Source organism: Erinaceus europaeus, chromosome 18 (assembly GCF_950295315.1).
Source record: "Erinaceus europaeus chromosome 18, mEriEur2.1, whole genome shotgun sequence".
Taxonomy (NCBI): domain Eukaryota; kingdom Metazoa; phylum Chordata; class Mammalia; order Eulipotyphla; family Erinaceidae; genus Erinaceus; species Erinaceus europaeus.
In genome coordinates this window covers 59,349,695-59,375,820 of record NC_080179.1, presented here as the reverse complement: position 1 = coordinate 59,375,820, position 26,126 = coordinate 59,349,695, and the positions used below count along the sequence as shown (strand labels likewise).

The 26,126-nt window shown below is 32.9% G+C and overlaps 1 protein-coding gene across 1 annotated transcript in view; it reads left to right on the top strand.

The window, feature by feature from the left end:
- Positions 1 to 22,117, top strand: part of LRP1B (LDL receptor related protein 1B) — a 1,816,831-nt gene extending 1,794,714 nt beyond the window's left edge. The window contains exons 87-91 of the mRNA XM_060178059.1: positions 13,100 to 13,176; positions 15,418 to 15,508; positions 16,692 to 16,836; positions 19,575 to 19,673; positions 21,176 to 22,117. Of these exons, the coding sequence (XP_060034042.1) occupies positions 13,100 to 13,176; positions 15,418 to 15,508; positions 16,692 to 16,836; positions 19,575 to 19,673; positions 21,176 to 21,316 (553 nt within the window). The 3' untranslated portion in view covers positions 21,317 to 22,117. The remainder of the gene's footprint in view (positions 1 to 13,099; positions 13,177 to 15,417; positions 15,509 to 16,691; positions 16,837 to 19,574; positions 19,674 to 21,175) is intronic.
- The last annotated feature ends 4,009 nt before the right edge of the window (positions 22,118 to 26,126 follow it).

The following is a 26,126-nucleotide window of genomic DNA, read 5'->3' as shown; positions in this document are numbered from 1 at the left end:
CATTTTGTTATTTTCATGTTTTAAAATGATTATTTAACCTAATTATTTATTTTAAAGTTCAGCTTTCTATTCCAAGTCCTTCAATTGTGGAAAAAATGGAGAAAACATAGATACTAAAAATTCTGGGGGTGGGGTTCTTGGAGAAGATAATGAGTTCTATTTCTGTCACAAAATTTTTGAAAAGTAGGAATTACTCTTTGGTATCAAAAGCTAATTAAGGCCTTGGTTTCTCAAAATATCAACCATGCTGAAAAGAAACTGTACAATTTGCTCTTCACTGGTCCTGCTGTGAAGCTGAGCAGCCTTATTCCATGTACATCACTGACCTTGTAGCCTCGTAAAAAGATTTGGAAAAGGTCCATGGAAGTTGCCTTGCATGATTTCAGACAGATCACAACTTTCCAGCAGGAAAGTTAAGAAGTTCAACTTCAGTATGTGTGTTGTCTGTATTTTTTGTTTGTTTGTTTGCCCCTTGGCATAATTTCAAAGCACAAAACATGAAATATATATATCTTCTGGAGCAAAATAAACCCAGAAAAGCTGTCATATCAATACTAATCCTTTATGATCTCAAGTGACAAGTTGTAGCTTGTTCTGATCTTTACCATATCAGTTATGCTATAGGGAAAAGGGATGGGACATACAGATACTACCTTTTCTTCTGTACAATTTTAAATTCCAGTTTGTGCTTTGAGAGTACAAATGACAGTGTTTATCACTATCCATTAGGCAGCTATTGTTTGGAAGCTCTGATACGGTACAGTGAAGTGTCACATTATTTCTCCTTAAATTGATGACAAAGCCTCAACTTTTAATATAATCCATAGGTCAGAATAGCCAAAAAATATATAGAAAAATGTTTTATTTTCATTTGTGTAATAATTGCCTCTTTAACAATTTAAATCATTTTTCTTTCTATTATATCACCTGCTTCAATTTTATTACTGTAAAAAACAATCACAAACTTACATTGGAAGTTTATTTGTTGATCACATTTCATGTTGTAAACTAACTCAACTTCAATCTAGTACTGTATTTAACTTGCTTTATTGGAGATTAATGGTTTACAGTTGACAGTAAAATACAATAGTTTGTACATGCATAACATTTCCCAGTTTTCCACATAACAATTCAACCCCCACTAGGTCCTCTTCTGCCATCATGATCCCAGACCTGAACCAATACATAGCTCCAGTCCAAGTTCTGCTTAGTGTTTTCCCTTATGACAGTTTTTTCAACTTTCTCTGTGTAAGATAATCCTATATTCATCCTTTTGTCATACTAATTTTATATAGTTCCAAGAAAGATGTTAAAAATGTGGCTTGGGGACCAGGTGGTGGCGCACCTGGTTGATCGCACATGTTACAGTGCACAAGGACCCAGGTTCAAGCCTCTGGTTCCCACCTGCAAGGGCAAAGCTTCACAAGTGGTGAAGTAGTGCTGCAGGTGTCTGTTTCTCCCTCTCTTATCACCCCTTCCCTCTCAATTTCTGGCTGTGTCTATCTAGTAAGTAAATAAAGATAATAAAAATTTAAAAAAACATGTGGCTTAGATTTAAGAGTAAAAGTGTATATATATGTATATATATATATATATATATATATACTTTATTTATAGTTTAAGGAAATATTTATTTCTCCTCATTTACAATAACATAGTAACAAAAAGAAGCCATCATGTTAAAGGACTTTAAAACGACAGCCTATCTATTTCTTCAATCAGACATACAAATCCAAAAAAGTAAAACAAAACTCTTGTCGTCAAGGAAAGAAAATACACATTGAATAGTTGACTGCATATTAGCATAAGAACAGAAGTATCATGGTTTACAACATTGTATACCTACTATTTTTACGTGCTTAGGAGGTTAGAATGTGATCATCTAGTTTTTTTAAATGAGGAATTAATGAATAAATTAATTTGGAAATGAAAGAAAGAGGGAAGAAATTGGTATTTACTAGTGAATCAGTAATCTTAAGTGGGAAATTCAGTTTTGTTTTTCCTAATCCTTGGATAGAGACAGAGAAATTGAGAAGGGAGGAAGAGATGGAGAGGGAATGAGACAGAGAGACACCTGCAACCCTGCTCCTGTAGATTTCCCCCTGCAGATAGAGACCAGAGGTTGAACCTTGTGCTTGCTCACTGTAATGTGTGAACTTAACCAGATGTGCCACTACCTGACCCCTAAAACATATTTTAATATTGTATTTACTCATTTTTGAATAGAGACAGAGAAAAAAATGAAAGAGGATGGAGAGGGAGAGAGAGAGAGAGAGGAAGAAGGGTGACACCTGCAGCACTGCTTTGCCACTTGCAAAGTTCAACTTTGTAGGAAAGTGCCAAGGGCTTGAACCCTAGTCTTTGCGCACTGTAACATGTGCACTGTACTAGGTGTGTCACCACCCACCTGCCTGCAAATTTGTGTGTGTGTGTGTGTGTGTGTGTGTGTGTGTGTGTTTGTGAATGCTGCTATAAGTTATCAAAGAACTGAGTAGGGCACATGTATATTACACTTCTACATATGTATCATATGTATCTACATATGTATGTGTATTTATCTATGTTACAGCATGCATTTTCATGATTTCAGGCATCCATTTATTTGTCAAAAAGCAAAAATATAGATCATATGACAGGATTAAAAGCAAAGGGATGTAAAAATGAATGATAGTCTCCACCTTTAATTACATAAGAGTCTAGTATAGCCATACTCACATATTTAGGCATTAATACGTATATATGTATATATAAACATAAAAATATAAACACAAAATGTATTATTTCTATGATTATATTTTGGTCAAATATATAAATCTATTTCTAAAAATATATAGTTATAATTGCACCTAAAAAGCTGTTTTCTCAATAATGAAAAGTACTATTATAGTAATGTATAGAATTATATATATATATATATATATATTAAATCCATTTACCTCACTTCTCCAGTTAGTTTTTTAGAAAGTTATCTGCAATAACTTTTTCACCATGAGTCTAAAAATGTTAATGGGTATTTTTAACATAGGCTTTCTGTCTGCAATACGTTCCTCCAAATGTGAAACAAATCTGGGTAAATATTCATGACCAAATGACATTTATTCAAGGTGGAAAAGTTTGTTCATTCATACTGAAGTTTAATATAGCAGATCAATCAACTCATTTAGTCTTTTTTTTTTACGCTTTATTCAATGATATAATGGTTTGCCAGACAGCTGTTGTCACATGTGTATGGTTTACTATAGCATTGTGATAGGTACCAAACACCATAGCCACCACCTGACAACATGTTGAACCACAGTAAATTACATCAGCTCCCCAACTCTCAATCTTCTCCTATCCCCACCCCCATTTTAGTCGTTCTGTTTGCTGGAGTAGGCCATAGTTAGTATTTTTTCTTCCTTTTTTTTTTTCTTAAGTCCTACCTTTGAGTGAGATCATTTGTTATACTTTTCTATCTCCTTCTGACTTATTTTCCTTCATCATGATTCCTTCATATGAAAATATAAATAGACTCATTCCTTGTGGAACTAGTCAGGAAATTCCTCAAAACATTGGTAATGAACCTAGAACAAGGTCTGGTAATTTCTTTCCAAGGAATATATCAAAAGAACAAAAAATACATATTGGGTGTTTTGGGTTTTTTTTTTTTGCCTCCAGGGTTATTGCTGGGGCTCAGTGCCTGCACCATGAATCCATTGCTCCTAGAAGCCATTTCCCCCCCTTTTGTTGCCCTTGTTGTTGTAGCCTTGTTGTGGTTATTATCCTTGTTGTTGATGTCGTTCGTTGTTGGATAGGACAGAGAGTAATTGAGAGATGAGGGAAAGACAGAGGGGGGAGAGAAAGATAGATACCTGCAGACCTGTTTCACCGCCTATGAAGTGACTCCCCCTGCAGGTGGGGAGGCAGGGGGTCAAGCCAGGATCCCTATGCTGGTCCTTGCACTTTGTGCCATGTGTGCTTAACCCACTGTGCTACCAACTGATCCCCCAAAAATACGTATCTTAAGAGTTCTGTGTACACTATAATAGCAAAAATGTATAAGCAAGCCAAATTTCCAATTTCAGAGAATTGGTTAAGAAAAATTATGGTGTATATATACACAATGGAATACTATCCAGGTGTAGGTAGTTATGAAATGTCTTGATTTATCTTTGATAGAACTTAAAGAATCATTTACTCTTTTTATCACTTATTTGATTTTTAGGTAGTTAAAATATTTTTAAATAGTTGAAAATACAGATCTTAGATCTTCAGGTTGAATAGTTCCAGTTAGAAAATTTATATTCATTGAATAAAAGATCTTTATCAATTACCCATGTTTTTATTATTCTTAAAGAGTTTTTAAACTTTGTTTAATTTGATATGACAGAGAGAAATTGAGAGAAGTTGAACCCTGGTCCTTGCTCATGGTAAAATGTGCACTTAACCAGTTGCACCACTGCCCAGGCCTTCAGTTATCCTTATTTCTGATAAACTTTGGAGTCTTTTGGTTGGCATTTAGAAATCTTTTAACTAGAGCAAGAACTTTGTTGAAGAATAAAACAATAGGGCAGGGGGGTAGATAGCATAATTGTTATGCAAAGAGCCTCTTCTGCCTGGGGCTCCGAAGTCCCAGGTTCAGTCCCCTGCACCACAGTAAGCCAGAGAGCTGTGCAGTGCTCTGGTGTTTCTCTCTGTGTCTTTCTCTACATCTCTCTCAAAAATAAAATAAATAAAATACTTTAAAAAAACTTTTAAAAAAAGAGTCACAAAATAGATGGTCATTTTTATGGCGGGATCATTTTTCAGTATTATAGGCTATAAATTAAAACAATCGACATCGATATTTCAGAGCATGACCTGTAAATCAAAAGTCAATGAACTATTTTTAAGAAGAGTTATATATTGTAAATATAAAGACATTGACACATTCAGATCCTCATGATAATACTTCCTGTTAAGCTCACTATCATCCCAAATTTATTTATTTATTTTTTAAATTTCTTTACTGGGGAATTAATGTTTTACATTTGACAGTAAATACAATAGTTTGTATATGCATAATATTTCTCAGTTTTCCATATAATACAACCCCCTCTAGGTCCTCTGTCATCCCTCTTGGACCTGTATTCTCCCCCCGCCCCCCCATCATACCAAATTTATATTGCATTACTACAGCTTTTACAGTAATTAATAGATGAAGTTTTATATACCACAGCTTTTGTTATAATAACTACACTGTGCCACCAAAATCCTTAAGTTAAGGAAAAACCTTCATTTAGTTTTTACAGGGAAAAAAAAATAGTTTACTTTTAGCTTGTGTTAAGCCATGCTATAGGTAGTACACTTGTTACTATGTCTCCATGACAGGAAGCTTAGTGTTGTCTACTCCACTTCCTGCCCTACAGTTCTAAATGTTTTTAAGCTATGTTTGGAATTAGCCGTTCAGCATGGCATCATGCAGCCAGACTATTCTACTGATACACAGAATACATTCAGTTTTTCTCTCCACGGCTAGCTGTGGAATTGTAACCTTTGTTTCTAATGTAATAGTCTATTTTATGTCTTCAATTACATCCACCATATTATTTAATCCTAGTTTTATGATTGTTCTTTCTCCATTCAGTTGAAGCACATAATATATTCAGTTAAATAAATTGTCTTATGTTTTTTAGATGTCATCAATAAAATTTTCTGAAGAATATCTAGATGGTAAAATTTTCAATTACTAAAGATTTTTTAACATTTATTTAGTCATTAGTTCACATGTCAGTGACTGCTTCTGCTCAAATGATCTGCAGAATATTTTATGTTTAGAGATTTTAAGTTAAGCTTCCCAATTTTAACAAAGTTCCTTTTATGGATAATTTCTTGGCAAACTAGATTTGATTTTTTTTTTCTTTTATATTTCTTTTTACTTTTTAAAATAAATCACCTTAATAGTCCATTTTACTGATTTTATTTCCTTCATGGCCACTTTTTCAGTTGAAACTTCTCATTAGATTCACATTTTCTAAGATAATTGTTGGTCAGAGTTTACTGGACAGCTCATTATTTTTTTTATTCCACTACATTAACACTTCTTAGAAATCAGTAATTCTTTTAACCAAATCTTCTTAAAAGTAAAATAAGATTACGTTTACCTTAGCGATTTTACTAGGCTTTTGTTACACTTGATATTTAATGTAGCATGTTAAAATTAGCTATTCTAATATATTGATTTTTAAATTGAAGCAAGCTTATTTATTGCAGCAAACTCAAATTCAAGATACAATTTTAACCTGCTTGAAGAATGCAAAGCAACTAATACATAGCTTTTGATCCTGAGAAACTAATAACCAATTTAGATATAGAACAATACCGAATAGTTGCACACTGTGGTACAGAGCTATATAAAGAAATAAACAATGTATGGAATTTAGAGTGAGTTCTTTGCTTGTTTCAAATTGTAGGATAGTAATAAAAATTAATAAGTGATTATCTTATTTTGGAACATACACAAAAATTTCAAGAAGGATCATATAGTTCTTAATGCTTCTTTCATTGTCACACCCAGAGAAGATTATACATTACCAAGGCACAGTCGATTAAGTGCACATATTATTACACTAAGTGCTAGGAACTGGGTTCAAACCCCTAACTTCCCATGTATAGAGAGAATGCTTCCTGAGCAGTGATGCATGTCTACAGGTGAGTATCTTTCTTTCTCCCTTTGTAACTCCCTCTCCCTCTCAATTTCTCTCTGTCCTGTCATGTAAAAATAAAATATAAAGGAAAAAAAAAATGCCGCTGGAAGCGCTGAATTTATAGTGCCGGCACCAAGCCCCAGTGATAACTCTGGTGGCAATAAAAATTTAATTAATTTAAAAAAGAGTATCATATGTTACCAATCATATATCTAGTTCAATGTGATAATTATTATAACTATTCAACTCAAAAAATACGTTTTCCTGGGGGTGGATTGACCTGTCAATCAATGGCCATGTCCAGCAGAGAAGTAATTACAGAAGCCAGACCTCCCACTTTCTGCACCCCATAATGGTCCTGGGTCCATACTCCCAGAGGGATAAAAATAGGGAAGCTTCCAAGGGAGGGGAAGGGATATGGAACTCTGGTGGTGGGAATTGTGTGGAATTGTACCCCTCTTATCCTACAATTTTGTCTATTGTTATTGAATCACTAATAGAATTAAAAATTATATTCTTATTCAAATCGTACTTTTAAATTTCTTAGTAAAACACTGGTACTAAATTGGAAGAGAAGAAATGGGAAAATGTGTTTCCTATTTTTACAATGAAAGAAAGGATAATGGCATTGCCTAAAAATCAGTGATGAAATAATACTCATATTTCATTTCTTCCACTTGTTAGTTTGTGTATTTCTAAAAATTTACATTTGCATTTGATACAGTGAATAATTTCAACTTTTAAGTTATTATATACATAAAAATATTTTTGTATGAAATGGCATATCTTATGATCTGGCATAATTATGTTCAACAAATGTTAATTGAGCTTTATACAGAATTTCACATCAATATTAAAGTAAGAAATTTTTGAGACATACAAAAATAATCACTATGCACACACAAAGCCATTATCTTAGAAAGCTGTGAAATAACAATAGATGAAAATATGCTTTAAACTAAAAGGACAAAAATATCTGCAGTCAGATGTTCTACCGCTGAGCTATACCCCCAAGGACAAAAATATATGAACATCTGTCACAAGTACACTGATCTGGTTTTTGTGTATTACGATAGTACTTCCTGTAGGAAGTGCGACTCTTCAAGGTTGTGAGGCTATACAAACTAGAAAGCTTCAGAGTAAGTAATGTTATGTACATGTAGTCATGTTCCCAGTACTTAAAGAGGGAAATTTTGAGAATTAACTGAATTTTTTTTAAAGCATTCTTCAAGAGACTTTTAGTTTGTCTAATTTGCTTCACCATATGAAAATAACAAAATAAAATCACATACTTCATTCTTGTTAAATGAGATTTTTAGAGCACTAAATTATGTCTAAAGCCATGCACAGGAATTCTAAGATATTGTTTCGGTCTTTTGTGAATTGTTCTTGTGTATGAAAAGAAATGGGGCTATAGTGCAGCCTATAGAGTCTTAGCTTTTATACCCAGAGGCTGCAGGTTTAATTAATCCCTGGCATCCTTTTATGCCAGAGCTAAGTGCTCACCTCTGTTTTTCCGTTTCTTTCTCATTCTCCCTCCCCCACTTCATAGTCAATCACTAAATTTTTTAAAACAAGATTGCTTTTTAAATTATTTTTAGAATATTCCTGTCATCATAGTTAATAAGTTTTTCCTTCTCTTCTCTCTCTCTCTCTCTCTCTCTGTCTCTCTCTGTCTCTCTTTCTCTCTCTCTCACACAGGCACACACACACACACACACACACACACACACACACACACACACACACACACACACACACACATATGGAAGCAAGTTCCATTTAAAATTGCCTTATGATTCAACTCTGAATTTCATTTTGGTCAGAAAAGCAACATAACCTTTAGATTTGATTAAACTATGGTACAGATACTAATTTCTTTAGTTTATTTTGAAGTCTTCTTAAAGCAGGTGATTCTAGATGACAATTTTATAAATCAGAAGTATCCCATATAAAAAATGATTGCTACTGTGAAATAGGATACTTAAGTTTTCAACACTTCACTATTTTACATCTCATTTAGGTTCTTTCTGTAATAATCTCTCTACTACATTAGAGCTATTATTATTTTGGACAGTTTAATTATATACTTTATATTCAAGCTACTAGTTGTAAAAATTACTACATTATAGAGGTTATATTTTATCCCCTTCTATATGGTAAATTTATTTTAATACTATAAAAATGTTAACTGTGCTTAGAAATAACTACTACACAATTGATTCCCTGTTATCTGTACACAAATAGATTTCACTATGCTACCAAAAATAAAAGTTCCAATATAGGTTATTCTAATTTACAATGATTTTATCTACTGTTAAAGAACACAGAAAAAGAATTAAACATATGTAGTTTTACACAGTAACATTCAAAAGAGATTTTACTACCAAAAGAAAATAAATAATCACTTTTTCGGAACTATATAAAGAACTATCAATGTTATGTAATCTTGTCAACACTCTTACTGAGTCTGCATATTTGTCCCATCCTAGAAATTAAATTTTTGATTTAAATATATTTTGTATAAAAACAAAGTAATAAGAGCTTATCTCAAATATTTCTGGAGGTGTGATCTGTAAGTTACTTATGTATCAGAGTCATTTATTTAAAATAAATTTCTTTCTGTCCATAACTCTTAGCTACTTAATGAAAGCTTCTGGTAAATGGGGCTCCAGAATCTCAATTTTAAACAGTATTTCAGGGTAGTAATCATTAGTCTGTTTTATAACATAGAGGGGTTATAAAATATTATAATTAAGAAAATGTTATACATATGGTTCTAATGCAAGTAAAAGAACAAGGTCAAGAAAACAATACAGTAGTAAATCTCTGTTTAAAATGTCAATAGTTTAGGAGAGAGAAGTAAAAAGGGAATGTTAGTTCAAATATCCTTAACTGCACAGCTACAGACGTCAAGAAACAGGTAGATGGAATCTTTTTGGGTGTGATTGCACAAGAAAATTGGTAGTATATGTGGTGAATCATATAAATATATATATATATATATCCCGAATTTTATAATATTTTGAATCAATGTTAAATCAGTCATTAGAAATAGAGAAAGGAAGGGTAGGAGGAATGAAAGAGAGAAGGAAGAAAACCTTGGAATAATAGCTTTACAGGGTGATATGAAGAAAGAATAAGGGATTTTGGTTGTGGGTTTCAGTATTGATCTACAGCTTGTGATCTTATGATCTTGTAAAAACTTAATCACAAATTTAAAAAGGACTTGTAAAAATAAAAATTATAATAAAAATTAAACTAAATACATCATATATATGTGTATATGTGTGTGTGTGTGTGTGTGTGTGTGTGTGTATGTATCTATTCCTGATCCAGTAATGCTTAGTTAAATTTTATGAAAATATTTAAAACTTAAATACTTTAGTGTGGTATTACAAATGATACATATGAAAAACTGGATTGTAATTTCTAAAGGGGAAGAAAACTATAAATACATTTAAAAGAAATGACATCAAATAAAAAAAAAAAAGGTTGATTGGAAAAATGATGATGGGTTAGCTTAAAGATAATTGATTGAATTGGAATAGCAGGGGCAGTCAGTTGCAATGGTACCTACAGATATCCAGGGCATGGATTATGAGTTTTATTTAAGGAATAATAGAAAAGAGGCTGATGTCAGAGATATTATAGTCTGCATGATTATGCAAATGACTCTGTGGAGAATTGGACAGGAAATTGTGATGATATGCATATCTTCTAGTTCTTGCATGCACTACTATTAATGACTCTGATCACTGTAGTCTACTCAGAGTATGAAGATTTATGAATTTCTATAAAGATGGTAAAATGCTTGGTCTTAAATCAACCATTGGAAGAAGAATTTGTGGAGTAGCAAATGCTTTAAATAGTAATTTTGTAAGGTAGGCAACACGAATAATGAGTTCTCTTTGATTTAATAGCTCAAAAGAGATTTTTTTTTTAAAGACTGGAATAAATGTAGAAGAGTAGAACATGTCGTACTTTATCTTTAGCTATAAAATATTCTTTCATAAGGAGTACTGGGAAAATCACAATGATTAACATGTATAACTGTTAAAATTAGTTATTTCTCCCATGCAGTCTTTTGAAAGGGTTTCCAGTATGTAATAAGTAAAATATTCTCTAGGAATTAGGGGTCTAAATGTGCTTCCACAATTAAAAAAAATGCTTTATGAGCTCTAGAAGGTGGTTTTTTAATCTGTCAGATTGTTTCATTCTAAATCATGGATAAAATAGTAAATTAATAATACTAACAAATTCCACCCGATCTTTAAATGATTCCAGAATTTGTACTAAGAATCATACTACACTCCTCATCTTTATTTGAAAAATATCTCTCTTCTTGAGTTCAGCAATAATGTTTTTCATAACTTCTTAAAATATTTTAGGACAATGATGTTTGTATCAGGTTACAATCTAGTCAGTTAGTACTTAATTCTCTAAGTCCTGACTAGCTCTGTTTTCTTTCCTGTATTTCGTTACCTGATGAGTCCCAGAGGTGTTTTACCTCTCGTATAATAACAGAAATGTATCTCAAGCCATTCTTATTTTACATGTCCTGTCATGTATGCTTTATTTATTTTTAGTCAAAAGAGGTAATATCTAAAGAAAATCTTGATATTTTAATTGGTAATTCAGAGAAACTGCCTTCTACACATCAATTATAGCAAAATTGCTTAAGCAATCAACATTTTCTTCATTAGAGCATAAAAATACTCTCCGTAGCCAAAAGACTTGGCAAGTAAAAAGCCACGTTAAAAGAAAGATTTTTTTAAATTATCAGAACTCATTTTAACAACATGTTTGTAAAAATTTTCCCAGATGTCTTACTTTGAATTATTTTTGAGTTGTGTCAATAATTAGAAGCTTTGAGGAATTGGAACAATTTTCTAAATCACTTGACTGCAAAACAATGGTTGAGGGAGAAAAAAATTAAAATCTTATTGGTTGTTCACTTTATTTTAATTATTTGAAACTGTGCTTATTTCATTACCTCATTTCAATAGTATAGATAGAATCATAGTCCTGGCCTTAAAATTTATTTTAATGACTTATTTGTAGTATGGTATATAGTGAAGTTAATATACAGAAAATATAGCTGTACCTTTTTATGATCTGGCCATTGAGTTAAAATAATGCATGATTGATTGATTAATCATAGTATATTAATCTTCATTTAAATCATGATTCATCTTCATAGTTTACAAATTATCACTATGAATCAAATAACTACACTCATGAATAGTGATTATTGTCAATTATGCTGAAGTTAATATGTGATTTTTGTAAAAAAAAAAAAAAACATCATTTTAGATTGTCAGTGTTGATGATGCCTATGGATTTTTTTTAATCAGATTATTGAGGGTTAGTGGCTTATAGTACAGTTGTTGACAGATTTTGCCCATGTTTTAGGAGTGATGATATTGTTTTCATGACTATCCCAAGTAGTTCACACAGAAACATACTTAAGAAGGACTTTAGCTGTCTAAATTACAAGTCACAGAATTGGCAGAGATCTCAAAGTTTATGTTATTGAATTTGGTCATTCTCTTGAAAGATATATTTCCTGATATGGTTTGACAGCTGTCCACTGTTTGTGTAGAACTATTATTGATACAATGGTATTTCATAGTTATTTTAATAAGAACTGAAGCAAATTCAAAGATTTCTCTGTGGATATTTTCTGATTCATACACAGAAAATAAGTAATGTTCAGACATAGCCAAAACCATGCCGCACTTATTCAATGCCAGTAGTCAATTCTATGGTTGTGAGGTGTGTCTAAATAACTTGTATCGATATACATCATTTTTCATCCTGTGCCAAACTTGTCATAGCAAGGAAGAACTACTTTTCCCAATTAAAAATTTAGCAAATTATCCTTAATCATAGTAGTAAGATTTTAAATGGGGAAGCATATATTTCTGTATCTCAGAGTAAAATTTCTTCACTTTAAACTATGAAATGGGGTGATCATTTGCTTTTTCTGTAGTTGACTTTCTTTTGGACTTAGAATAACCAGGGTGAAGGGATCACAGAAATATACTAAATAAGAACTTAGCTGAGAAGCAGATGAAATTTTCATAGTAATTACTTGTAACTTTCCAATTAATCTCTTTTGAAATTACCCATCGTCTTCTTACAACTTCAGTTTTTCTGTAACACATGGCAGTTTTTAATTTTAACAGAATATGGAAAAGTACCATAAACCTAAACTATAACATGTATTTCAACAAATGAAGTGTATTGATGTTACCTTCAGCATACTGACAATATTCAGGACATTAGTAGAAATTTCTACCTCTTACTCATGAATCTTTGCTGGTTACCTTTTCCACTATTTCACTTGATTGAAGTTACAACTTTAGCAGATTTCTGGATTTTGTTATTTACTGATGTAGTTTTATTTGGTTTTGTTTTTCTCTTTCTAGATGTTCTAGCAACTGGTCAGGCACACAATGTGAGAGGCCAGCTCCAAAGAGTAGCAAGTCTGATCATATTAACACAAGTAAGTTTCGTAGATTACTGTAGTGGATTTGAATGCATGGCAAGTGCTGTGGTGTCTCTCTTTGTCTATCTCTATTCCTCTCTGGCCCTCTGTCTAATATTTTTTGTATCATTTTACTGGGGGAGGGGATAAAGGATTATAGTATGTTTATTGCTACATGGGTACAATTTCTTTTTTATTTCTTTATTATCTTTGTTTATTTATAAGATATGACAGCCAGAAATTGAGAGAGAAGGGGGGGGGTAGAGACACAGAGAGATACCTGCAGCCCTGCTTCACCACTTGTGAAGCTTTCCCCAGTAGGTGGGAACTGGGGGCTCGAATCTGGGTCCTTGCACACTGTAACATGTAAGCTCAAACAGGTATGTGACCACCCAGCCCCCAATTTCTCATCTTCCCATGAGATGAGAAGGACCCCTAGCTTAGGTCCTTTACCGCCATCATGCACCAGTGTACCACCCTGCCCCACTCCCACCCCACAGGGGAAGCTTTACAACTGAAGCAGGGCTATGGGTGTTTTTTGGTCTCTCTCTTTCCATCTCCCCCTTCAATTCAGTTTTCTCTCTCTAATGAATGGGTAAATAAGTAAAATATTCTAAAAAATAAGAAAGAAAAATGGCAATCCAGTTATTTTGTTTGTAACAGGAAATAAACAGCATTTTAACCTGTTCTACATTGAAAACACTTTGCAGAATAAGTAATATTTCATTTTTCTAGATAACATATAACTGATTGAGGGTAAAGTAACTTTATATACCTGAAATCCAGTATCAGTCACTACTTTATAACTACCTGTTTTCCACAAATTTTATCAGAAAAAAGAAAAATAATAAGGTGAAGATGCTTATAAAGTTGTGATCAATCAGCTGATTTCATAGTTTATGAAGAAACCAAGCTGTTCACTGATATTTAAAATTTGTGAGCAAATGTTAATTACTATCTAAGGTGCCAGATTCTCTACTTTCATTAAGTACTAATAAATTACACATTCAAATAAAGTTCACATTCCCGAAACCAAGGAGGTAATATAATACCAAACTCATTAAGTTGTATGTTCCTTGTGATAACATGAAAAAAATAAAATAGAAGCTTTAAACTTTAGGAACTTGCTAAAAAAAGGCAAATCATGTTTTTCTTACATAAAGAAGCCACTTATTGGCTATTTCAGACAAATTATTCTTGAAGTTTCAAACTGAAGTTTCACTTTACATGTTTCATGATACAGGCTTTTTGATTTTGTTAAGTGAGCCCCAGTATGGACTCCTTCACAAAGATGTCTTCTGACTGGAGTCATTATAATTGATCTATATTTTGATTATAAAGTTCCTAGGCAGTTTTTCTTGTGCCTAACAATACCGTTAATGTCTATCACAATATTTTTACACACTTATATTTGCAGGGAAAAATGCTATATTTTGGTAATCCTGTTTTATTGATTTATTCATTTATTTATGGCTCATAGTACGTCACAAGATCTTAGGGTTAGTTAGGATTAACTCCTTAATATATGAAGAAAAATAAAGATAATCCTTAATTTTTCATTCTTGAACAATTTGAAATCCTTATATTAACTTTTACTTAACGTTTGAATTTCTGTGTTTTTATGTTTGCTCAGTGATTTAAATAAGTTGGCAAAATCAACCAGATGTTTACTGCAGTTATACAAAACTTTTATATCATGGATGCTATGTTTTTGTCTATTAAAAACACTAAATTAACTCATTAGCATTCTTTAATCTAAATAATTAAATTACCCAAGCATTAGACATCCTTTAAAAATATATATATATCAGTGACTTACCAGCTTTGGTGTATTCTCCTTGAATCGTGTTATCCACAAAGGACTATTTCTGTCTTCTTTCTTTGAAAAAAAAATGCAAAACTGTATCATTCTTGACACCAACCTGGAAAGAGAGAACAGAAGTTTTCAATTTTGCTTCTCCCCCCATACTCAGATGCATAAGTACTGAGTCATCCTCCAATCATTTCTGTAGTTCTGCTTCATGGACTTCCTATTTCATTGAAAACTTTTACGTAGATGATAGCACCTAAGACCATTCTTAACAAATACTTGGAAAAAAATGAGAATGGCTAAAAGGACATACAACCTAGGTAATATCTCCAACTATGTGTTGCTCAACATACCCTGGTCATATGATTTGATGTAATGAAACACTCACTTATGTCAGTATTTACGTACATATGTCATATATGTCCATTTCTTCACTCAATCTTTTTCAGGAAGTGTTGCCATCATTGTCCCGCTGGTCCTCTTGGTGACACTTATAACCACCTTAGTCATCGGCTTAGTACTTTGTAAAAGAAAAAGAAGGTAAGATGTAATATTCTAAACTATAAGAAAGCATACAGATTGCTTCAGGAATTGAAGTATCTTTTATAAACTTCTTAAAATATGGCTTCTTATTCTAACTGTAAATTCTGTTTTTCAAGCCATTTTAGACCTCCGTTTTACTTAAGTGGTTATCCTTTATAAAACACTTCCCCCATGCTATATTGATGAAAAGAGACATATTAACTAAAATTCAGTGGAATTTTGCATGTCTTTTCTTGAAATCATAAGCGGATCTTATTATATTTGTGTATGGAATAATAATTCTAGTACAGGGGTACTGTATATGTATGTGTTACAAGTTTTCTATTTTTTCATAAACTATACAATTATTTATTTTATATCTTACTGAATGTATAGTCATTTTCATTTACAAAAATATACAATTATAAAAATCTGGAAGCTGATTGTAGTTTTATTACCATATCAGAATCTTACAAGTTAGTTCTTGAGTTAAGTAAAAAGGATTTTATCCATATAACCAAGAGGTTGGAAACAACTGTTTTGTAATGAATGGTTTTCAGAAAGAAATTAGGCAAACATAATTTTTAAAGATAACTAATTGGGTTAGGGTGTCAGTGTACCTGGTTAAGTGCATGTCTAACCATGCACAAAGACCCAGGTTCAAACTCCCACTCCCCACCTGTAATAAGGAATCTTCATGAGCAGTGAAGCAGTACTGCAGGTGTCTCTCTGTCTCCCTCCCTCTCTCTTCCATCACTTTTCCTTTTCAGTTTCTCTCTGTCCTATCAAATAAAAAATAAAGTTAAAACTATTTTTAAAAAGATAACTGATTAATGACTATCCAGTCCCACTTAATGTGTTATTAGCTATTAGCAAGAATATGTTATAAGACGGTTTTTTTATTATTAAATGATGATAACTAGGAAACAAACTTACACAGAAAGATATTTTTGTTCCTTTGACTCAGTAAGTGTCAAATATTTGAGTACATTTTATCACAAGTTTTATTGGTTATGTTGCCAGTAAACCTGTAAATATAAGAATATAAGAAATTGTATACCATAGTATTTAAACAAGTCATATTTAATGTAAGAAATTATATAGCATACTACATAATATATAAGAAATATATAAGAATATAAGAAATTATATACTATCGTATTTAAACAAGTCATATTTCCTTAATGTTCAAATATTCTAGGACAAAAACTATTAGAAGACAACCTATTATCAATGGAGGAATAAATGTGGAAATTGGCAATCCGTCTTACAACATGTATGAAGTGGATCATGATCATAATGATGGAAGTCTTTTAGATCCTGGTTTTATGATAGATACTACAAAGGTAATAAGTTTTTTAATAATAGAACATGAGCATATCTGATAGGTTTCAGTGTTATACGTAAACATAATCATTGTGTGGATCAATTTTTACTCAGTATACTTGCTATTAGTAATTCATTCATTGCTAAGTACTAGAGTTAAGATTCTTTATTAAATAAACTTTGGTAACCTAAGTTTTAACATTCACCTTTTTGAATTTGAACAACTATATGCTGCATATATTGCTATTTGAGAACTGATCTATGAAGGAGGCCACCTTTACTAATATAGTTATCATCTTTGATAACTGAAGATGTACTTAAATACACTTTTTAAATTTTTTTATTATCTCTATTTTATTTACTGGATAGAGACAGCCAGAAATTGAGGGGGGAGGCAATGATAGGGAGGGAGAAACAGAGAGACACAACAACACTGCTTCATCACTTGCAAAGCATTCCCCCTGTAGTAGGAACTGGGGGCTCGAACCGGGGTTCTTGCACACTGTGACATATGCGCGCAACCAGGTGCACCACCACCCGGCCCCCTTAAATACACTTTTCATGAAGAGAAAAATTCCCAAATCAATTTTGGACACAGAGGATAATTTTTTTAAGTACTCCATTTAAATTTTCTCTCTGCATTTACTTTAGAAGGATGAAACTCTTTCAGTGTTGCTTGTATATACCTCAAATGCACGTAGTACACACATAATATTCAATAAATAATGATTTATTAATTTTCTGACTGAACAAAATCACACTCAGTGTGACTTAGATGGCTTATTCTAGCTAGTTCCTGATGTTTAGGATGTTTAATTAAGGAGTGAGTATTGCTCAGAAAGTAACTGGAAACATAACTAGTTCTGATAGACACAGTTTTGAAAAGCAGAACTCCAAACCAAAGAAACTTCAATAATAAAGTATTTTTGATGGGGGTATTTATTCATTGTGTTACAATCGTTTGATATATTCATGTGATAAAGTACAAATTGCATTAAAGTAATTCTGTCGGATAGAACATGGCCAAGTTCAAGTCCAGCCCTCACTGCAGTGAAGAAATCTCCATTGTGATTTCTTCCCTCTCTCTTTGCCTCTCTGTCTTTATCTAGAAATGTCAGTTTGGAGCTTGAAGCCCCAGAAATGACAAGATTACAGAATATATATTACACGTGAAATGAAATGTTATAGAATCATCATTTTTATTATTTCCAAAGTGAATAAATTTGGTTGTATTGTAATATGATCTAATAATTTAAATAGTTAATGAAGCTAGTAAAACAACTTGTATATGAAGTAAAAAATTGTTGGGAGTGTTCAAAAAAAGAGAAACTGACATTTTCTATTGCTTTGATCCCCAAATTTATTTCAGTACTTAAAATCAGATTATTTTTGGTATTATTTTTTTTCCCCCTACCAGGGTCATCCCTGGGTCTCAGCAAAAGAACAACTCCAGCACTTCTAGCCAATATTTATTATTTTCTTTTCCCTTGATAGATAGTGTGAGACAGAAAGTTATAGAAGGTGAGAGAAGGAGAAAAAGACCGAGAGACAGAAACGTTTGCAGTGTTGCTTTATTGCTTATGAAGTTTCCCCTCTGCTTTCAATATCTTCTAAATGATATCTTTCTGAGGAAAAAATAAAGGTGAAGTTTTTACCTGATTTTAAATTAAAAACATTTTAGACCACTTCCCAGTATCAATACATTGTAATAACTCATTCTAAAGGGTTCATAATTAAGATCTAAAATATTTATATTCATAATAACCTCACAGTCAACTTCCCATCTATTTTCCCTACTGGGTCACAAATATTACTATATCATGAACATTTCTGTAGCAGATTAACCAGTTTTATCCTTAAAAGTCAGAAAACCTAAATTTACTGCCCTGCATGGAAGATGAGTTTATCCAACTTAATTACTAAGGAAACTTTGAGACTCAAAGGTCAGATTTCCAAAAATAGAGATGTATGTCTTACTATATAAACTAAAAATTTTCCTAAGAACATATACTTGCTGATAAGTATTTAATGTCACACAGTCAGATATGTGTCTGTGTAGAATAAGTTATTATCAGAGCTTTTTAAAATGGTAAACCATAAGGGGGATGTAGTCTATTTGATTTATTGATATATTATAAGCCTTTACTTAAGTTTTTACTGAATACTTAATAAGTCTCAAACTTAATCCCTAATGGATTTTTTAGATTTAGAAAATTATAATGAATTGAATATAGTTTAAATAAATAAATTTACATCATCTTTAAGTATCAAATGGTAAATACTTTGAGTAAATTTCTTGTCAATCCAGTGTTTTCTATAAATTTGCACTGTTAACTAATTTCACTTTATTTTAATTTTTACTGATTTTTACTTTTACTTTATTTTATCATATTTTATTTCATCTTACTTTATGTTTGGAACTACCACCCAAACAGAGATGACTTAGTTTGCACTGAACAGTAAGCAAAAGTATGATTTCTTTGGATACAATGATTGTTAAATAAATGGAAATGCTTGAAGGTTGTGTCTAGATATTTGGCATATTTATTAGTAAGTAGCGCACAATGCTGTTTCTACCTATAAAGAGTAGATTGTTTTTAAATCTGTTTTAATTATATAAGCTGCCATGAATATTGTTGTTAATGTCCCAGGGCTAAAGGATTTTTCTTATGCTGTTTTTTACTGCAAGATGAGTTTCTGTCAATTAAGTAAGCCCATGGTATTAGATCAGAAACTAAACTCTCTTGTTTGCATACAGGCCAGGTATATAGGGGGAGGGCCCAGTGCTTTCAAGCTTCCACACACAGCGCCGCCTATCTACCTAAACTCTGATTTGAAAGGACCACTGACTGCTGGGGTGAGAGAAGAAAAGTCATTCCTCCATAGCCATCCCATCACAGAACCCCTCACAATGCAAAATCATCACTAGACTAAGGGATTTATCTTCAGTTGAGTTTTTAATTAGCAAGAGATTTCAAAGCAATGTTAAAAGTAGGGCTGGATCCTTCAGGCCCCATCAATGCAATCTGTTATCTAAAGCATTTTATCATTGTAGGAATGGTTTGTTTAGTGCATGCAAATTTAATGTCAAATTAAATGAAAATGACAGCACACAAAGAAATTATCAAGAGACCCAGTGAAACTGGTCTTAACGAAATTCAGATAGGGGCCTGGCAGTGATGCATCAGGGAAGCGCACATGTTACTGTGCACAAGCCCTGAGTCCCCTCCTGCCTGGAGGATGCTTCCTGAGCCATGAAGCAGATCTGCATGCATCTGCTTTTCCCTCTCCCTTTCTGTCTCCCTTACCTTCTCAATCTCTATCTGCCCTGTCCAAACAAAATAGAGAAGGAAAAGAAGAAATGGCCGCTGTGGGGAGCAGTGGATTTATCCTGTCTACACTGAGCCCCAGTGATATTCCTAGTGGCTAGTAAAAATAATGATAATAATCCTAGTGGCTAGCAAAAATTATGATAATAGTGACTAGTTTCTAGAAAAGATACTGCATTAAATCACATGCTTCATGTTATATAGATAGAAAAGAGGCAAAACAGAGGCATCAGGTTACTAAAGATGAACATTTTCTCCCTTGTACCTCTCTCTCTCCCATCAACAATTTCTCATGCTCATTGTTATCACGTTTGTCTCATCACCAGAATCACATCTTCCTTTCTGTTGGGGAGAGGGGAGATTAATGGTTTATAGTAGGTACAATTGTTGATACACATGTAACATTTCTCAGTTTTCTGCGAAACCCTCTCAATCCAGCCTAGGGCCTTCCCCATCATCAAGCACTAGGACCTGTCTCAGTTCCTTGGAAGAGCTAAGAACTATGACCAGTACTCAGTATATATGTAGGCTGCTTGTCAACAAAGATTTTTTTTTCCTTTATATCAAAGTCAACTTAAGCATTATATTTGATTTCAGCTTGAAAAAAGTATAACCACAAGAATTAGATAATTTGCTGTAGGTATGTTTTACCTGCTACTGCTCTATCAGTAAAGGAGGAAAAAAACATGTATTAGAAAGAAATCATTTTGCTTTAGTGTCTGATACTTTTAAAATTCTAGTGAATGCAGCTTCTGCAAAAATTTCCTTTGACTCTTAATATTATGGCAGAGCTCCTCACAGCGAGAAGTTACCTGAAAAGTGCAGCACTATATGTTTATCTAGCACCACACTAAGTCAACTAAGTACCTGTAAGCAGAAATTAAATAATATTTCAATAGTTGCTATTAAGTAAATTAGCATTGTCGTTGCATATAATAGCATTAAACATTAATCATCCTGAAGAATGACTGACTGGTGTCAAAAGTGATAATAAAATTATATTTGTTGTTGTTTTGTTTTTTTTCTTCAGCCAACAAATTACTCCAATCCAGTATATGCAAAATTATACATAGATGGGCAAAACTGTCGAAACTCCTTAGGAAGTGTTGATGAAAGGAAAGAACTACTTCCAAAGAAAATAGAAATTGGGATCAGAGAAACAGTGGCGTAATCCGTGATACCTTTTATATGCTGTACAAATGTGTAAAATAGAAGGATTACTTTTGTATGTTACAACAGTACTATATTTGTTTTGGCATCAGCATTATCACTTTATCTTTTCCTGGTTAATTGTTTTTCTGAGTTTTATTTTTTGCTGATGACTATTGATTGATCATTTGTATGGTATTTTTATGAAAAAGAACTGCACTACAGTCCAATTTACAACAATGCTGCTGATATGACACACCTTTGAATTTGTTAAAAACACAACATATGAACAGTCTATTTTATATATTTGGGTTCTACTTAATCAACAGAGAAGATCACTGCACTTATTCATTACATGGTCTAAAAACTGTAATATGATGTCATTTTTCTTTTGTGTTTAAACTTATGCAGAATGGTCAGCTCTCTTCTTTGTGCCCATTAAGATGGATTCAGACTGCTTAAAATGTATGATCCTCAGAAGTTCAGCATCACCTGCTTTGAAATTAATCTTTGATTGCTGAGTGATAGATGAGAATGTTAAGGAAAATCTTAAAAAGTAAATTAATTAATTTGCATGAACACATATGACTACACTTGCAAAGCTTTAGTGGACTCTACGTGATATACTAAATGTGTACACTCTGTAAGCAATAGGTATATTTAGGTGATAGAACATAGCAAAAATATAACCCAAAATGAAAAAAAAAAATGCTTGCTATGGATAAGATCTTTTGCCTTTTGTTCTCCCTCAGTCCTGAGGTAAATAGCCTAGAGCATAGCAGGGCATTGGGTAATCCTTCCCAGTCATATGCATTTTGTAGAAGATTGACCCAACCCTTTATCATTCAGAACATTCAAAAATAATGTATAAGCACACAAATTGATGGCAGAATTTTAATTATGTAAGTGCATTCTCCTTCAGGGGTCAAAAGTACGGCAAAAAAACAGCTATTGTGATATAAATTAATTGATACATATTTTCAATAGGCAATATGATTAATCTGTTATTCACCTTACGGAAAATATATTCTTCAAAAACTTTACAGATTTGGGAGGGGAAAATGATCTGCTGATAAAGTTGGAGAGTATACTGACCAGTTACTCTGGTACTCTGGTTTCTTTTGGTTTTGCAAAATACATGGACCCCATTCACCTTTTTGTTTTGTTTTCAAATTTTGATCAAAGCAAGTGTGATTTATTTAAGTTGTATAGAGAGGATAGTGTTTTTATACAGATATCTTTAAAGGCACAATACGATTTATTCACAAAGTACAGAGGGCTTTTTGTTCCTCTGATAGACATGACTGACTTTTAGCTGTCATAATGTATTAACCTAACAGATGAAATATGTTTGTGGTTGCTCTTTACCCCTTTGTACAAGCATTAAAAACTGCTGTTTTATAAAGACTTTTTGTTGTACTATGTGCATGCATACTACCTATTTCTAAACTTTGCCATACTGAGGCCTTTATAAACTATTGATTTATGTAGTACTAGTGTAATTTTGCTTGAACAATGTTATGCGTATCATAAACTTTTTCAGGTTCTTGTTTAAGTACATTTTTTAAATTGAACAATATTTTTCATTTTGGTTATAATAGTCATTTTGCCTATGTTTCTACAATGAAGTGTTAAATACTTTATAAAAAATTGTTGACTGACTTATTTAAATGAAATTCTACATATTTAAATAGTGCTCGTGTTGGGTAGTTTTTAAAAAATAAGACAAGTTCTTTATAGAGATATTTCTAGAGAACTGTTTTAATGACCATGGGACCCTCATCTTTGTACTTCTGGGATAGAAATGATTTCAGTGTATTATTTTTTCATAAGGCAGTATGGAAGGTGTCATCTTGAAATGGGAGCACTTTCCTTACTTTTTCCCGTTTCCTGGTCTGCAGTTTTTTTTTTTTCCTGCCCCTGGTCTGCAGTTTTTTTTTTTTTTTTTTTCCCATAGACTCCATAGTGCAACAGAAAGGAGAGATAATCTGCATAATGATGCAATTGTGTTGAAAGAATTCAAAGCTTTTGCCTCTTCCCTACCTTCAAAAACTACTTCAACACAGACTTCACCTAATGCTGTTGAGGCACTATTCTCTAAGCAGAAAAGTTGCATTCTTAGAGCACCAGATAGGAGAAAGGGCCTGGCTTTCTGAAGATGTCATTGAATTAGATATTTTTAATGAATCATTTTTGTATATCATTATTTTATAAATGCAACAACAGTTCTTATTTGGAAAAAACAATGTACAGACTCAAGTGATCTTGATATAATTAATATTAGTATAATAGCTAGCAAATCACTTCTATATAAGAGCAGCTAACACTTGGGATATGTCATTAGTACTGCTTTTCTGTCTTTGTGCACTGTGAAAGCCTTAGACAAAAACAAGTTAGATGTGTTGTTTTAATCCTTAGGCTCTGTCTACATTTGCATGGTCCTTCTACATCACACTACACAGTAGCATGCTGGTTTGTTCTAATTGACATTAGAGTTCACATTCTGTTGATGATTACATTCAATCTTTCCCAAAGATATTTTTTCACTGATTCAATTTTACTCTATTTCTGTATCTGTACATCTTCTTTCTTTCAATTCTCTTATACAAAATTTCATATACATGCTAAAAAAAAAAAAAAAAAAAAGCAGATGCATAACTCTTATCCTCTGGCTTTCCTTTATAAATGACATCACCGAAACTCTTCCAAAAGTGCCCCTTCAAATTTTTGGTGGGACCTATATTGCATTATAAAAAAATGAATGTTGGGTCAAATGGTGGTGCACCCAGTTGAATGCACATATTAGACTGTGTGCAAGGACCTGAGTTGAAGCACCCATCTGCAGAGGGAAAGCTTCACATTAGTGAAACAGTGTTGCTGGTGTCATTCCTCCCTATCTCCCCTTCTTCTCTCAAATTTTCTCTGTCTCTTGAGTAAATAACAGTAATAAACGAAAAAATTAAAAATAAAAAAATTAGAAAATGAATGCTTCCTCTCAATAAATACTTCCAAAAGACTCTTCAACTAAAATGCCTCTTGGCATCTAAGATTGGACAATTATTTTTGGTTCTTTACGGGATAGGATACTTAACAAACCCCCTGCCCTCTAGCCATGAGATGCTTCTAGCATCACCCAAAATTAGAGCCGCCAAGATGCCTACAGACATTATCAAATATATTCTGCGAACAAAATGACCTCTAACGTATTGCTGATCTCGGGCTGTGTTCTGTCTCCTGTTAAATGACTTTGAGCTGAGACAGATGAGTCAGAAAAAATCACCATCTAAACCATGACTTTTCCAAGTTTTGATTTTATTTTTTTTAATGCTTGTAAGGCTTAAATTACACAGTTTTGGTACTAGTAGTGTTGATAAATTTTTAAGATTCATTTGAAAAGTGCACTTAGAACATATATAATTTTGCAAAAGTCAGACTATTTTCATCTATGTGAATGTGCTTTATTTGTAATCATTTTTATGTCCTTGATGATAATGGCTCATCTTGTTTAATTCAGACAGTTTTTCATAAAATAACAAAATGTAAAAAACTAAACATACTGAAAAACTGAACCACCCTTACTATTAAAAAAAAAAGAAAGAAAAACTCATATAATGAGTAAATTGTGAAATATAATTCAGAATAAAAAATTAAGCTTAGTATATAAGGCTGTTTATAAAAATACTTTTTGTTTATGTAGATGGTTTATGGTTTCTTTTTTAATTTTAATGTATTTATTTATAAAATGGAAACACTGACAGGACCATAGGATGAGAGGGGTACACTTCCCACCACCAGAACTCCGTATCCTATCCCCTTCCCTGAAAGCTTTCCTATTCTTTATCCCTCTGGGAGTATGGACTCAGGGTCATTATGGGGTACAGAAGGTAGAAGGTCTGGCTTCTGTAATTGCTTCTCTGCTGAACATGGGTGTTGACAGGTAGATCCATACTCCCAGCCTATCTCTCTCTTTCCCTAGTGGGGCAAGCGGAGCTCCAGAACACATTGGTGGGGTCATCTATTTTGGGAAGTCTGGTTGGCATCATGGTAGCATATGGAACCTGGTGGCCTCACCTGAACTTCCAAGTTTTGAAGCATCCTCCTTGCAGAGCTCAGGCCATATGTTGTCTCCATGTTGCCATCTTGGCTCTGCCCCCAGTTTATACTTTCTAGTGTAGTGATTGACACATGGATATAATTTCATTATGTACCAGGACCCCCAGAGTTCTCTTCAGTCTCCCCCCTCCTTCCTTCCTCCATAATCCTTTGCTTTGACTTAATACACCATATACAGTCCATGTTTCAATGTTCTCCCTCCTATATATTAAGCCACAGCTATAAGGGAGATCATTTGGTATATGCTCTTCTTCTGCTTCTCCTTCTTCTCCTCCTCCTCCTCCTCCTCCTCCTCCTCCTCCTCCTCCTCCTCCTCCTCCTCCTCCTCCTTCTTCTTTTGGCCTATCTCACTTAACATGCTATCTTCAAGTTCCAGCAATGCTGATGCAAAGGAGGTAACTTCACCATTTTTAACAGCTGAGTAATATTTCATCTATATATACCACAATTTTTTTTAGCCTCGCATCTCCTATTGGACATCTAGGTTGCTCCCAAGCTTTGGTTATTAGAAACTGTTTTGCTATGAAATTAGGTATACATAAACATATTCTGATAGGTACTTTTGTTTCTTTTGAGTAAATACCTGGGAGAAGAATTGTTTAGCCTTAGGGTAGGTTCACTTCTAGTGTTCTAAGAAATACCAAGGCTATTTTTTCACAAGGGTTGAATCAATTTACACTCCCACTATTTCTTTGTATCTTTTACTATTTCTTTGAACA